Source organism: Falco rusticolus, chromosome Z (assembly GCF_015220075.1).
Source record: "Falco rusticolus isolate bFalRus1 chromosome Z, bFalRus1.pri, whole genome shotgun sequence".
NCBI lineage: Eukaryota > Metazoa > Chordata > Aves > Falconiformes > Falconidae > Falco > Falco rusticolus.
The window spans coordinates 49,192,145-49,206,244 of record NC_051210.1 but is presented as its reverse complement, the minus strand read 5'-3'; the positions used below and the strand labels follow the sequence as shown (position 1 = coordinate 49,206,244).

Sequence of the window (14,100 nt, the reverse complement as noted above, 5' to 3'; positions counted from 1 at the left end):
GTTATGGGGGTGTATGGATGGTGGAAACCTTTTCACTGGCTTTTAGCCTCTTTTGGGAACTCATGGAGACACATGACATCAAGCTCCAGGCCAGGTAAATTGCTCTTCATTAGTTCATTACTGGTGCCCATCCTGGAAGTATGTGCAATAAGTAGAGATGAGGCTGTGATGATTGGATTTCCAAACTGTAAAAAGAAGGAGCTTGCAAAGGATGCTGAGATGAGTATTGCTTGTGACTTAGTTGTCCAGCTAGCTGACTCAGTAACAGAGTAAGAGGAAACCTGGGAAGTGATTTGTATTTCTCCTACATAAACTTCTGGATGTTTCCTGGGTCATGGCTTTGTGTGGCATATGGCACTGTATTCCTGGAGTTAGACTGGAAGAAAACTTTGGGATATGGGTCATGGGCCAGTTGGTTGCTGTAGGTCAACAATTCTGTTCTTTAGTTCAGGTTTTCTGGTAAAGTTTGAGCTGTGTGTGTAAACTGTATTGTGTTGCTGAGATGAAATGTGTGTTAGTCTACTAAGCCATTCTGTGCCTTTTGGCCAGTTTGTGGTTGGAGCAGAGTGAGCTTGCACCTGCTTACAGAAAAACTCTGCAGGCTTTTTCTGTCTTCTCCTAGCCGGTGGTTTTGGTACTGTGTTAGCACGGCTTTGTGCTGAGGAAGTTGAGAGGGAGCTGGTGTACAGGTAAGGCTGTGTTACTATTTCTGAAGCTCTTCGATATCTGTTATCTTGACACCTGCTCTCTTTTGCTGGTTCAGAAAGGTCATGCAGAATAGAAGTATGGTGGAGTATAGCTCTGTTTTCTCCATATTGTTTGGCACTGTTTGTGATCTGTGACGACAGTGGCATTGAAAAGATGGCCTTGGATTCCCTTCCCTAAGTACAGTGAGGATGGTTCCTCTAGTGGTGCAGCTTTGTGGTAAAGAGGCGGTTGTGCTTCATCTTGACTGATGCATCCAGAAGACGTTAGCCGTGTCTTACTTTGAAAAGCCAGGTAAGCGTTAAGAGGAATGGGAGATCTGCTTGGTAGAAATAAATATTTTCTTGATTGTATTTGTTGTTTAAAACATAAATAAGCCTCTGACATGTATTTGGAGTTTAGGTTTTGCATGTTAAATTGAGTTTGAGTATGAAAAAGTCATGTTATCTGTTGTGATAAAATAGCATATAATATACACTGATTTTGCTAAGTGAAAGAAGAAACGGTTATTCTGTTAAGCTAGGCTTCATAATTCAGGTGGAATCTAATCTAAGATGCTTAATCCTGAGAGAAAGCCATCATTTGATTCACGCAACATGTGGGTGGATAGTCTGTGAAGAGGTGAAGAAGTTATGTGTACACTGAAACGATTGTCTCGTGGAGATTTTAATTTTAGACATAGAATTCAGAATAGAATTAAGGAAGTAAACCTTCATGGAACTCTTTCTTAAAATGAATTACTGTTTCAGTTCGTAAGGCCAAAGATCTACAATGATAGTTCTGAGACAGAAGCTGTGGATCTTTTCAGGTTACATCTGGATTCTTAGGATACCTGAAAGTGAAGAAAATTCATACGCATACTTAAGAAAATTGAGCAGGTTTTGAGGATATTGTATAGTCAAATTATATAGCAAGGTACAGACCTTGCTATATAATTTGGCAACAGTGTACTGGCAACAATGATCTGCTGAATATTTTGAGGGTAAAAACAGGTATTTTGGTGGTGTAAGTTAACACCTAAGACTGGTTTTGTTGGGTTAAGTTTTCCAAGAAATAAGTGTGTATATTCATGTGCAGAAAGACTACTATAAAATTTTTATTAGAAGTTCTGCCTTTACAGTATTTTAATTCAAAATAAGTATTGCAGCATGGTAATTTCTAGAGATCTCCTTTAGGAGAAGAAAAAGAGTAGGGGGAAAAGAAACCCAGAATAATGAACAGTGTTCATGTATTGGTCCTATTAAAGTTGGTAGCAGAACTTCACTGACATAGAGGAGTAAGGATTTATGTATTTTGTGACTCTTAAATTTACATGTCAAAACACTCTGCATTATATTTTTGAAAGAAGAAATTAAAAAGTGATGATACAGTAAGATGTTAATCTTTAGCTAAATATGTGTAATTCTCATGGTTTAAAAGTCAGCAACAACAGTTGGACTTAAAGTTCTTTTCCAATCTAAACGATTCTGTGAACATATAAGAGTTGTAGACTTTTTTTAAAGTAGAAGTAATACGAATTAAAATTATTAGAACAGATTGAAGCTGTTGATTCCTTTTTGGTTACTAATGTAATAGCACAGCCTATGTTTACATGTAGAAGTCTTTTTTTTTTTTCTTCTTTCTTTACATAACAGCTAGAGAAATCAATAAAGTGGGAGAAGTTGGTAGGTGTATTTCTCTCTTAATAAGAAAGAATAAAGTTCAGGTAAAAAAAACCCAAACTTAAGTATAACTACATTTCCCATATCTACTGGCACTATTTACATCTCCTGTGTTTTGTTGGATTTTTTTTTCCTTTCTATATAGCGCTAAGGTTTTGGTCAAATGAATAAACCCCCCCCCCTCAGGTTTCTTTTAAATGTTCTTTTCAGTGCATGGCTTGTCTGCTCCTTATTTTTCGGTGTTCCTTTCCGCACCCCACACACCCCCCCCCCCCCCCCCGTGAAGAGCTTTCTTTCAGTTAATAACTGGCTTTTTGCTGATGATTTGTAGAAATGACATCTGATTGCAACTACATATGGCCTAAATTTGCACAATGAGCAACAGAAATTATTTAAGAAAAAGCAAAAGCATTGGCAACTTTTACTCTCTGACAATTTTCCTCTACTTGTTTGCTGTATGAAGAATTGCGCTTTTTCTGAAATAAATGCTTGGTATTTCTAATTTCGGATTTATTTATAGAAAGTGTGTATTTATAGTATAGTTTACGAAAAGCTTCATATTCTGCGTAGAAATAAACAAAATGGCTATGCCCATTAATCTGTTTCTGTCAAACGGGAAATGAACTGGGATGTTTGCTTGCTTGATTTTAATCAACTTTAGACCATCTCCTTTCTTGATTGGTGCGAATTTGGAGACTTTTTGTTTGTTTGTTTAACATTTTTTACACTGTCTTTTCTGATTTTTGTCAGTATACCTGATTTGTTTTACTTGGGACATACTGGTAATTGAGATAGTAGGAGCAAGTGATAATTGTACCAAATTCTTTCTTCTCTATTGAAATGAGTATTTGGCTTAAAAATATCCTCAAACAGTTGCAAACAAGTCAGGTTGTCAGAACTTGGCTAACTGGGGAAGTAAAATAAACCTTTTAGTCTTCAGAAAGTTGTTCTCTGAATCAAGCTTTGTGGATTGAAGACTTTCCTGTTCCCTAGCTGCTTGTCATTGATGTCAGAGCACCACTGGCAATACAGGTTTCATGAGTTTGCCCTAATCAGTGCAGCGCAAGGTCAGCTGGGTCAGCTCAAGCCACTTGCATTGACTTTTTAAACTGATCTGCCCTTTTATTTATGCAATCTATTAGGGAGAGGGTTTGTGCCATCCCTTCTTTCAGCAATAGTGTTGGGGTGCTAACCTCCAGCTGCCTGGATGCATTGACCATCTGGGAGTTATATTATCTCTGTCTGGCACAGCTGTTGCAAGGTGAATGTCTATCCCCAGCCTTAAAGCACTGTGGAGGAGGTTTGAGCTAAAGCATTTCACTTTGTGATTGCCATAGACTGCCACAACAGGCATATTGCTGTTGCTTATTCTAAGCTAAGGTTGTGTTGCCTTGTGGTTGTAATGCAGTGGGGTGTGATCGCAGGCGGTTAATGAAAATTCAGCTGACAAGGGGTCATTTATTCACTTTTGGTCATGTGTACACATGTGAGTACACTGCTGGACATGGGGGCTGTGAATTAGAGATAGCTGGTACCAATGAACACGTGTTTTGGTCTGAACAGGTTTTGTAACAGGGCCAAGGTGAGGAGCGTGCAGCAGTGTTGTATTGTTCCAAGGAATTGCTATGAACGGATTGATAGCTGGGAAGGGTCCTGGGATTCAATGGCTTCGTGAAATGACATATTTGTCTTGAGTTGAGTAACACTGTGATTTAGAATTAGTCATTTTTTTTCTCTTAAGTCTTCGATTTGACCACAACATTTGTGCTCTCTGAGTTTATGGACATAGTGGATATGTGTTGCAGATTTGCATTAAAGAGGTACTTTACTGGGGCACTTTTTAAGCATAACCTTATTGACAGAATATGCAGTTAAGGGTTTTTTTCCCCCATTTTTGATAGGCCAGTGATACTTACTAACTTGAAATTTCACCAGAAACAGGTCTAGGAAGTAAACTATTTTGTCAAGAAATTTTTACACCATGTGAGATACAAATTACCATAGTAGACTAAGTTGCTGTGGAAGAGCTATCTGTTTAAACCAACCATTGTTAAGACTGTATATATGGATTGGGAAAATACGGTGGTGATGGTGGGAAAATATTTAGTTAACACTTTGAAGTCTGGTTTTGATTATGTATTCATGAGTCATTTACAAAAGCAGAATTATTTCCAGCTCTCACGCATTCCTGTGAAACTTGGTAATGTTGTGTTTCTCTAGGCAGTTTCATCTAAATGGTTTTTTATGCTTCTGATTTTTTGTTACTAATACATGTGTACTGTCATTTTCTAGGTATTTCAGCAACCTTCTTTAAGTGACCTAGAGTGTCTTATTACAATGCAAAAATCTGAAATCAAGCTTTTACAGGAAAAATTGAAAAAAAGAAGTTTTAACCTAGCAGAGCATAATTTGTACACTACAGATACTCTGGAAAGTGGCAGTAGACGGACAGGAAGAAAGCATGAGGTGGGATATTTTTATTGTCTTGTGTGTTTGTCTCTAAGTCAAGCTGGTAAAGCCAAACATTTTTGCTCAAGGGTCCAGATAATAATTTTAATATCTGTTGATGCTGCTTATAATTCTGGAAGCTTACTTGAATGGTTCTTGTGTTATCTGCCAAAGACTTGTTAAAATAGCTGTTGGGAGTAGAAGGTTTTGCCTTATTAAATACTGAATAAGGGATTCTTAATTAAATGAAGTATTTGAAGGATAAATTATTCTAGGTTCATTAAAATGAGTATTTTTTGGGGTGTTTTGTTGTGTTTATCAGAATGACCATCTTTCCCTGGAAGGAAAATGAGAGAAATATAAATGGCTATTATGATGATTTTATAAGTGAAACATACCTTTTGTTAAAAATCCTTTATTTTTGAAGGATGACTTTTTTTTTTTTCAATATGAAGAATGACAACAATGTCCTTTTGGAGTTTATACTTCAGACTTTTTATTACTCTGTATACTGCTGGACTGCCTCATGATGGCTTGCTATTAAATTTAGATACCAGGTAACAGTAACAGCTATAAACTATAGCTAATTAAATAGATCCATAAGTGATTCTATGGCTTAAATTGATTTATTAAATTAGCCAAAGTCATGATGTTTCTCAGTGTGTTCAGTCTCTTCCTCATCTAGATTTTTTTGTTCTTATTATTACAATTGTACAGAATGTGAGAAACTTGGAAGACATTTCTGTAGCAAGGAAGCAAACAGAACATACTTCTGTGTGGTATAAGGACCATTATGTCCTGCTTCCTTAGGAATCTCCTGGTTTCCCCACATTTGGTATCCATAACATTTCCCTTAAGAGATTGTGTGGCTTGTTCTTTCTCAGTATCCTGCACTGTATGCTATTTTAGGAAAAAGACGTATTTTAGAATATTTGTTTAGAAGCATGTTGTGGTGCCTCTGTGAAGATGTGGAGAAAGGACAAAATACTATGCAGACAGTGTAGAGTGAAGAATATAAGGTGAGAAGCTGTCCTGAGAACACCAAGGTCAGTGAAGGAGAAGAGGGAGAAGATGCTCCAAGTGTCAGAGCTGGTATTTCCCTGCCCTTGGAGAGGACCATCATGGGACAGATACCCACACTGTAGCTTGTGGAGGAGCCCACACCAGAGCAGATGGATATTCCCTCATGGAAGCCACAGCATGTGAAGAGGAGTCCATGCTGGAACAGGTTCTGCTGACAGGAACTGTGGCCCATGGAAGATCCACTCTGGAGCAGGTTTGTCCTGAAGGACTCCAGCCTGTGGAAATGCCCATGTAGGGCATGGGAAAAGAATGAGGAGAAAAGTGTGACAGAGAGGAGCTGTTCTGGACTGACTGTAACCCCCCATTCCCCCTTCCACTGTGCTGCTCAGTGGGAGGTAGAGGAGTCAGGAGTGAAGTTGAGCCTGGGAAGCAGGGTGGGATAGAAGGTGTTGATTTAATATTTTCTTTATTTCTTACTACCCAAATCTGTTTTAAGTGGCAATAGCTTAAATCAATTTTCCCCAAGTTGAGTCTGCGCATGATGGCAAATGGTAAGCAATCTCCATTTCTTCATCTCAACCCATGAGCTTTTTCATCCTATTTTCTCTCCCTGTCCTGTGAGGAAGGAGAGTGAGCGAGCGAGCAGTTGGGTGGGTGTTTGACCCATTGCCAAGGTTGTCCCCACCACAATGTTACTTCTTGTTTGCTCAGAGTAATGTAAATGAGAGTACTGTGTTTGTCATGGACTGCTCACTGTTTCAGGAATAAAGCGATTACACTCCCTTGAGTAAAAGTAAATATGAACCTTTTAAAGGCTACTGTAGACTATCTTCTCCTGTTTTGATATGTAGATCCTAATCATGCTGTTTCAGTACTCAGGGGTTTTGATATGTGCACTTTTTCACATGTGCATGCAGTGTCTAATAAAACTTTTGGGAACTAATCTGACAGGCTACAAATCTTTTGTATTTAGGCAAGACAGTAAGGAAAATTGTAGGAACATTCCAGCTCCAGGATCACAATATATGCATACGAAGTAGAATAAGTAGTACTGCTGTCTGTACTGATTTTCCCTTGCAGTGATATATCTTCCGATTACCTTGTTGTTCAGTCTTTTATGACAGAAGTTATTAATGCATAATTTCACAGGAAGAATATGTTGGATATACAATTCTTGTTTTACAATGGTGATACTTTTGGTTTCACAAAGACTCTGTCTTGTTAACCCTTCATCCATCCTTACGTGCATTTCCAGGATATGAAGAATAAACATGGAATCACTTCTGAATAGAGTGACACTGCTTTGATTACTTTCAGCTCTAAAAAGCGCCAGGTTTTGGAAGAAGTAGTAATTGAAAAGGTTTTAAAAACAAGGACCTGGGACAAAATATAAACATGCCAGTAGTGTAATAAACTGGAATGTGTGGCCACATGAGTGTATGCTTCCACCTATGTTTGGTTCTGCAGAATTCAATGATATATACACATCTATAGCCTAGTGTTTTTTGTGAATTGCAGAAATTCAGATCTCTTGTCTACTGTCATACAGAGGAATAGAAACAACTTACTCTGCAAGACACGTGACATAGTGGTTAAAAGCTTTGTTCAATGTACATGTTTGGTGTCATTTTCTTGCTATGGTTAAGTGTGTACTTACATAGCCCAGTCTCTGTGGAAAGTGGTACGCCTGAGTGCCACTTTGTACAAACACTTGAGACTCAGTTGCTTATCTTACAGCTCTTTTTGGAGCTTAAGCTTTGTAACTTTGTGATCTATGTATGATTTTGGTTACCTGATTAAACTGCCATCCATATATCTGCTGGCGGATTCAGTAATACAGCCCTTGTTTTTTTATAGGTAAGCTTTCCCACTATTATACATGGGAGTTATGATTGCCTTTTATTGATACACATTCTATAGCATTCTTCTAAGTCTGTAATGCAAAGATACTAAAAACCATAAGTTAACTTGCAGTACTGGTAATGTTCCTGTTGAAACATGGTGAATCAAGAATTCACCATTTTTCCTCTCACCTGTATCTTGTCAGCTTCTGGTTCACCTTCAACATATCTGTTTCTTCAGCTGATAAAAACATATTAAGATTCCTGCCCACTGTCTGTAGTGCTATATCCTGGCAGACATTGTTCTGATCTGTGTGTTCAGGAAAGTCCTCCACATTTCAGCAGGAATTTTGGCTTCCCTTGTTTGCCTTGTTGTTGTTGTTGACTTCTTTTGGGACTCCATCAAACACAAGACCTGTTGAATTCAAGAGCATGGCTATTTCCAGACATATACTGTAGTGTCTTTCATGGTGCAGACAGGTAACAGAAGGTTGTTTAGAAGTATCTTTCCTTTTTCTGCTTCCTGTGCCTCTGTTAACAGTTACAACTGTGTCCCCCATACACTTACGAGCTATTTCTTCACATTAAATCTTCTGTCACAAAGTTTCATGTCTATTAATATTACAAAGTCTGTTTATTTCTTTTGTAAACAAGTTTTAGGATCATTTGATGAAAAATCTTCTGTTGTTACCCTTTACTGACTTGGAATAACATTCCTTCCTCATAAAACTGTACTTTTTGTCATTCCTAAACATTTAGGAAATGTTTTAAATGTTACAATTTGTGAATATATTTAATACGGGTATATTTAGATTTACTGTAGAATTTGAGGACTGACTTAAAAATTAAATGCTTAAACCTGTCAGCAGCAGCAGAGTTTGCAGTTGTGAGAAGGGTATTACAGATGCCATCTTCCAAATTGAGTTTTGCAGCAGCCCCAGGCAATCAAATTACAGTGTATTTTACTACACAATCTTTTCTGTCTTGGTAGGAAAATTAAACTGTTTGCCTTCTTAGCAAAGATTGCCTTCAAACTACTTATGTGCAGCAGTAAAGCCCAGACCCAGCTCCTTCTCTCCACAGACCTCTAGTCTGATAACCTAAACAGGTAAAAACGTATTCAAACAATAGAATATTTCTTGATGTATATCACCAATCCTGGCTGTTCTCACAGGGAATTATTCCCATGTCTGTGATTAATTACAGTTTTTCCTCTGTTGTTTTCCAAACCTTGGCCCTGTGAAAAAAGGGTCACAGTGCAATCCCAAGTGGCTAAATGTAAATATAAATAAATAAGTATAAAACCTGTTGTGTTATTCTTAGCAATGTGATACTGGTTTGTCCACTTGTTTTCCTTTGTTGTCTTTTCCTTTGGCAAGAAATGCTGTGCTTTGACCTTTTATCCCTGATTTCAGAGAGATCATGTAATTTCCAAGTCATCTGTATACAAACAAAAAAGTTTACCTAGGAAACATTTCTGGAAAAATAATATATTCTGGATTTTTAGGAAGAATTAGTATGGGTGTGCATTCATTAGGAAATACAGAAGATAGGAGTTTTAAGATCTTGGTTTTACTGAGTATATTTTTTGATATGTTGGTCTTTGGATGTTCTGCTTCAGCATATGAAAGATCAATTTGGTTTTGTGCAATGTTCAAATCTTTACTGATTAATATCAGCGTCTATTAACTGAAGTAAACTTTTAGATATCTCTGCCAGAATTATTAGGAAAAAATATAAATCAGTAATCTTGCTATCTCAAAGAGATATACTTCTAGTCAGTACAATTTTTACTGACAATATAAAACCATAAATTTTGAAATACTGTTTTAAATCTTCCTTGAAATTTTCTTCTATTTTCTTCTGTTATATGAAGGGACTGACAGCAGTATACAAAATATATCCATTTGACAGTTATATTTTAAATGTACTAGAATTCTTTCCAGATGTTCATTTTGGGTTTGTTTTTTGGGGTTTTTTTTAAATCTCATTCAGACACATTTCAGAAGCAAAAGAACCCAAAACCAAGAGAAAAACACCTTGGCAATATTTAAATTGTTAAATATGTTACATTATTATTTTCTGATATTTCATGATTTTTTTTTCCTTCTTTTTGGAACCCATACAGTTTAAAGTGAAAGTGTGGTATACAGTGTCTTCTAACCTATATTCCTGGAAGGTAATCGTCAAAAAAAAAAAAAGCCAGTTGCTAATTAATATTCTCTTTTAGATTAAATGAATTTAATGGAATAGTAAAAGTGTGGGAATGTATAGTACTCAAGAAGACTTCATCATGCATTGCTTTTGTTGTAAATCAGTAATTTTACAGTAAAAATGGCAACATGCAACAATAATCGCAATTAATCTTTTATTTGACTTCATCTATGTAATAGCATTTTATTTTATTGGTATTAAGTGTGTGTTAGTATTTCTGTGTCCTTAACCAAAGTTATTCACAAAATCAAAGTCTAATTTGATGAGGTCTGTCTTTCCTTCTTTCCTCCTTTCCTTCTTTCCTCCTTTCCGTCTTTCCTCCTTTCCGTCTTTCCTCCTTTCCTTCCTCCTTTCCTTCCTCCTTTCCTTCCTCCTTTCCTTCCTCCTTTCCTTCCTCCTTTCCTTCCTCCTTTCCTTCCTCCTTTCCTTCCTCCTTTCCTTCCTCCTTTCCTTCCTCCTTTCCTTCCTCCTTTCCTTCCTCCTTTCCTTCCTCCTTTCCTTCCTCCTTTCCTTCCTCCTTTCCTTCCTCCTTTCCTTCCTCCTTTCCTTCCTCCTTTCCTTCCTCCTTTCCTTCCTCCTTTCCTTCCTCCTTTCCTTCCTCCTTTCCTTCCTCCTTTCCTTCCTCCTTTCCTTCCTCCTTTCCTTCCTCCTTTCCTTCCTCCTTTCCTTCCTCCTTTCCTTCCTCCTTTCCTTCCTCCTTTCCTTCCTCCTTTCCTTCCTCCTTTCCTTCCTCCTTTCCTTCCTCCTTTCCTTCCTTCCTTTGCTATAAGGACATATGACATAGAATGAACAAGAAAGCTGCCCAGTTTAAGTGTTACTTTTACATATTCTTTCTCCAGATTGCTATATGAAGCTGTACATAATATAAACACATATTCTTGTCTCTAGTTAGTCACATTATAGTTAATGACCATATGGTCATTATGGTATAAGATCTACTGTCTGTTGTATTTATATTCCTCAAGCATATTGTTCCTTCAACTTCACAGTGTGTTAAACTATTTCAAAGGGAAAAAAATCCTTTCCCTCTTGTTTCTGGTTGTCCTATCAAGTGTAACCTTGGACCCTTATAGAGCAATTAGACCAGCCTCTATCCCCTCCTTTGTAATGAGGTTTCTTGCATTTCTGAGTCTATAACCCTTTAGTCTTCCCTAATGGGACATCATTATTCTGAAAGAAACAATGTAAATGTAAATGAATATTCTCATTAACGAGTCACAGAGAAACCTTTAGTGGTAGCGCTGTGGTAATTCTGCTTGTTATTTCTCTGGTATTCCATGCAGATTTTTTTTTTTTATAATTCATTATTAGTATTCAAAATTACTTCTTCTTTAATTCTGCATGTCTTTCATAATCCAGTGTTCCAACTAGTTCAACCATGTCCTTGTTTTATTCTCCAGGAACCACCTGTGAAACGCTCAAGGTCTCTGTCCCCAAAGAGCTCTTTTAGAGAGTCAGAGGAGCTAAGGAAGCTTAAAATAGCTGAAAGGAAGATTGAAAACTTAGAGAAGAAACTGCAGCTAAAGGTGAACATTAAAAAAATAAAAATAAACCCCCCCTCTAGCTATAAGCTTGCATAGATAAAGATATACCAAAATAAACAGACATTTTAAAAAAGCAAAATGCACATATCGTCATGGGCTGTAAGTGTGTTAGCATCAGAGAGCACTCTCCATTAGTTTTCCTTTTTTCTTTGCTGCTACAAATCTTGTGTTGGTACTCCTGCAGTCTTGTGGAAGCCTAATTTGAGCTGTCATCAATAATACATGTTTGTTAAATACATTTTCAAAATTCACATCTGAGAATATATATTCCAAGAAATTCATTTATTCATATAGAAATAAAGTAAAGCAGGAAGTCCAAACAATTTTATTTTTTTTTTGGTACAGTGAGGCCAATATTTTAAAATGCTGAAGTCAGTTACTTGGAACAGATTTACCCGTTGTACTTTTAGAAGTTATGGCTCAGAAGTTGTTGTTCTAACAAATGCTGTAATAAAGCCCCAATAAACAACTCCTGACCCCCTCCTCTCCCCCCTCCCCCACAATGGTAGAAAAGCTTAATTGAGCATATATTAACAATTCCCCATTTTGTGCCTGTTCTATAGATTTTTGTGTTGGTTTGCGGGGTGGAGGTGGGGGGGGCTGCTTTGCTTTTTTGCTTCAAATAGAGTAGCTTTTGAGTGGACTGTTTGTGTCAAATTGTACCTCAGAATGTAAAATTCAAAGCCTGAGTATATTTTCTTAAACTTTTACAGTTTGTACCCTCTTTCTTTTCTCTTGACTTTTTGGTTTTTTGCTGGTTATTTTTGTTCAGTTTTAATGGAATTTCAAAGTTATCTTCAGTATATGTAGCCTGAATCAGAACTGGCTGTGTTGAATGTGCTGTGCTGTGATAGATGTCTGATAAGTGAAAAAAAATTGGGAGCCCTACAAACCATAGTTGTGAGCTCCTGCCTCATGCAAAAATACACTCATATATGGTAATTCAACTTAGAAAAAATGTGAGTGGGAATTGTATTTTAGCACAAATGCAAAAGTTCATCACGCTATGCACCTGAGACAGTCAAATGTGGTGTCTTAATACACGTAGAACATATGGACAGGAAGGATAATTTAAGCTTCAGACTCATTCTTGCAGGCTGTCTTGTTCCTTGTTTCTGGGAGTCAGAAGATGAACTTTTGTTTTTTCTCTCTATTGAGAAATCTAAAGCATGTCCTACCAGCTCTACCTGAGAACTGGCCTTTGACAGGCCTCCTGTGCGGTACTGTTAGTCGGCTTGTCAGACACTGGTGCTATGGATTATTCTGGCACTGTGGACTGCAGCTGCACTGCCCTTGGCAGCAACACTCACACATCATTGTGTGTGGTTGTTGTCTGAAATAATGGAATTCCACATTTCTTTGTGTTTTCTTCTGGAAAGATGAATGAGGAGAAGCACTCTTGACTTTTCTAAGCAGATGCAGAAGAGAGAGGACTGTTACTCTTTTTGCGTGACCTCATAACATAATCTTTACTGTTCACTGTACTGCCTTGGTCATTCCTTCCACTTAATCTTAAAGCCTAATTTAGGAATCTGTGCAGCTTTATTATGTTGCGAGTGTGGGATCTCTATCACAGCTGTTAATCCATGAGGTCTTTAAGGGCTAACTCTTATATCTCCCCTTGAAACTGAATATATTAACTCCTTGCATTTTCTGTAGGAAATCTACTTGGCTTCTTCTACAGAATGATTTAATTGATTGGAAAGAAGCTGTAGAGGCCCAGGTCAACATATTAAACACTGTTGTGGCACAACATTGGGGATTCAATGAGGCTATTGACAACGTAACAGCAAACTCAGCTGTCATAACATTAACATCAGAATAAGTCTGTTGGTACTGTATGATTTCATGATATTAGGTTCCTCTCAGGCATTGCTTCCAACAAAGAATAATGCATGTGATCAGCATTTTTGAAGCTGGCACTTGCATTATTGCCTCTTCAGGCAAAGTGTTGAGTATATGATTATGTGAAATATACTTGCTCAGAAAAATGCTTGCTTTATCAATAACCATACTGATGATGCATATCCTGAAGGTGAAATGGTGACTTTATCCATCAGTCCTTCTGAAAAGTTGGTAACAATTAAAAAGATGACGAACAGCTTTATTTATGTGATTTTAAGGATCAGGAATATTTGATGCTCCAGTTCAGTATTACAAAGGAATAGAAAAGAGCAAGATCCCATTCATAGGATTTTCCAGTTCTTCTCAGCAGACTCATTTCTGGCGAAGGAAAGTTGGCTCCTACTGTCTTCGTTGCTAATTTAAATAGGGCAATCACATAAATTCAAAGTGTCCATAGTTTTGGTACAGAATTGGCCTCATTTATGCACTGTAGGACATAGTAAAAAGTAACAGAGCGTGCCAGATGCCACCCTTTTTTAAGGAAGAGAATGTCAAGTAAATAACAGTATTTCATGAATTGTGAATAAGAAATTGTCAAACTTGTGCTTAGAATGGTCCAAAGTATAAGTAGATCAATCTACTGTTGGTCTTTAAGAAGTGGGTAGGAGTTGGGTTGCTGAAAGTTAGTTGATATGAACTTAGAATATCTTTTCTTCCTGGCTTTTAACTGGAAAGTGTTCAAAATCAGTAGGAGATCTCCCCTTTGAGTTTTCACATCCTTTTTGTTTAAAGTTCTAGATTTTTTTTTGAGATAATTAG

The 14,100-nt window shown here is 37.2% G+C and overlaps 1 protein-coding gene across 1 annotated transcript in view; it reads left to right on the top strand.

Moving 5' to 3' along the window:
• CNTLN (centlein) overlaps positions 1-14,100 on the top strand; it is a 191,432-nt gene that overhangs the window by 86,178 nt on the left and 91,154 nt on the right. The window contains exons 9-10 of the mRNA XM_037372632.1: positions 4,659-4,832; positions 11,293-11,418. Coding sequence (XP_037228529.1) covers positions 4,659-4,832; positions 11,293-11,418 — 300 coding nt within the window. The remainder of the gene's footprint in view (positions 1-4,658; positions 4,833-11,292; positions 11,419-14,100) is intronic.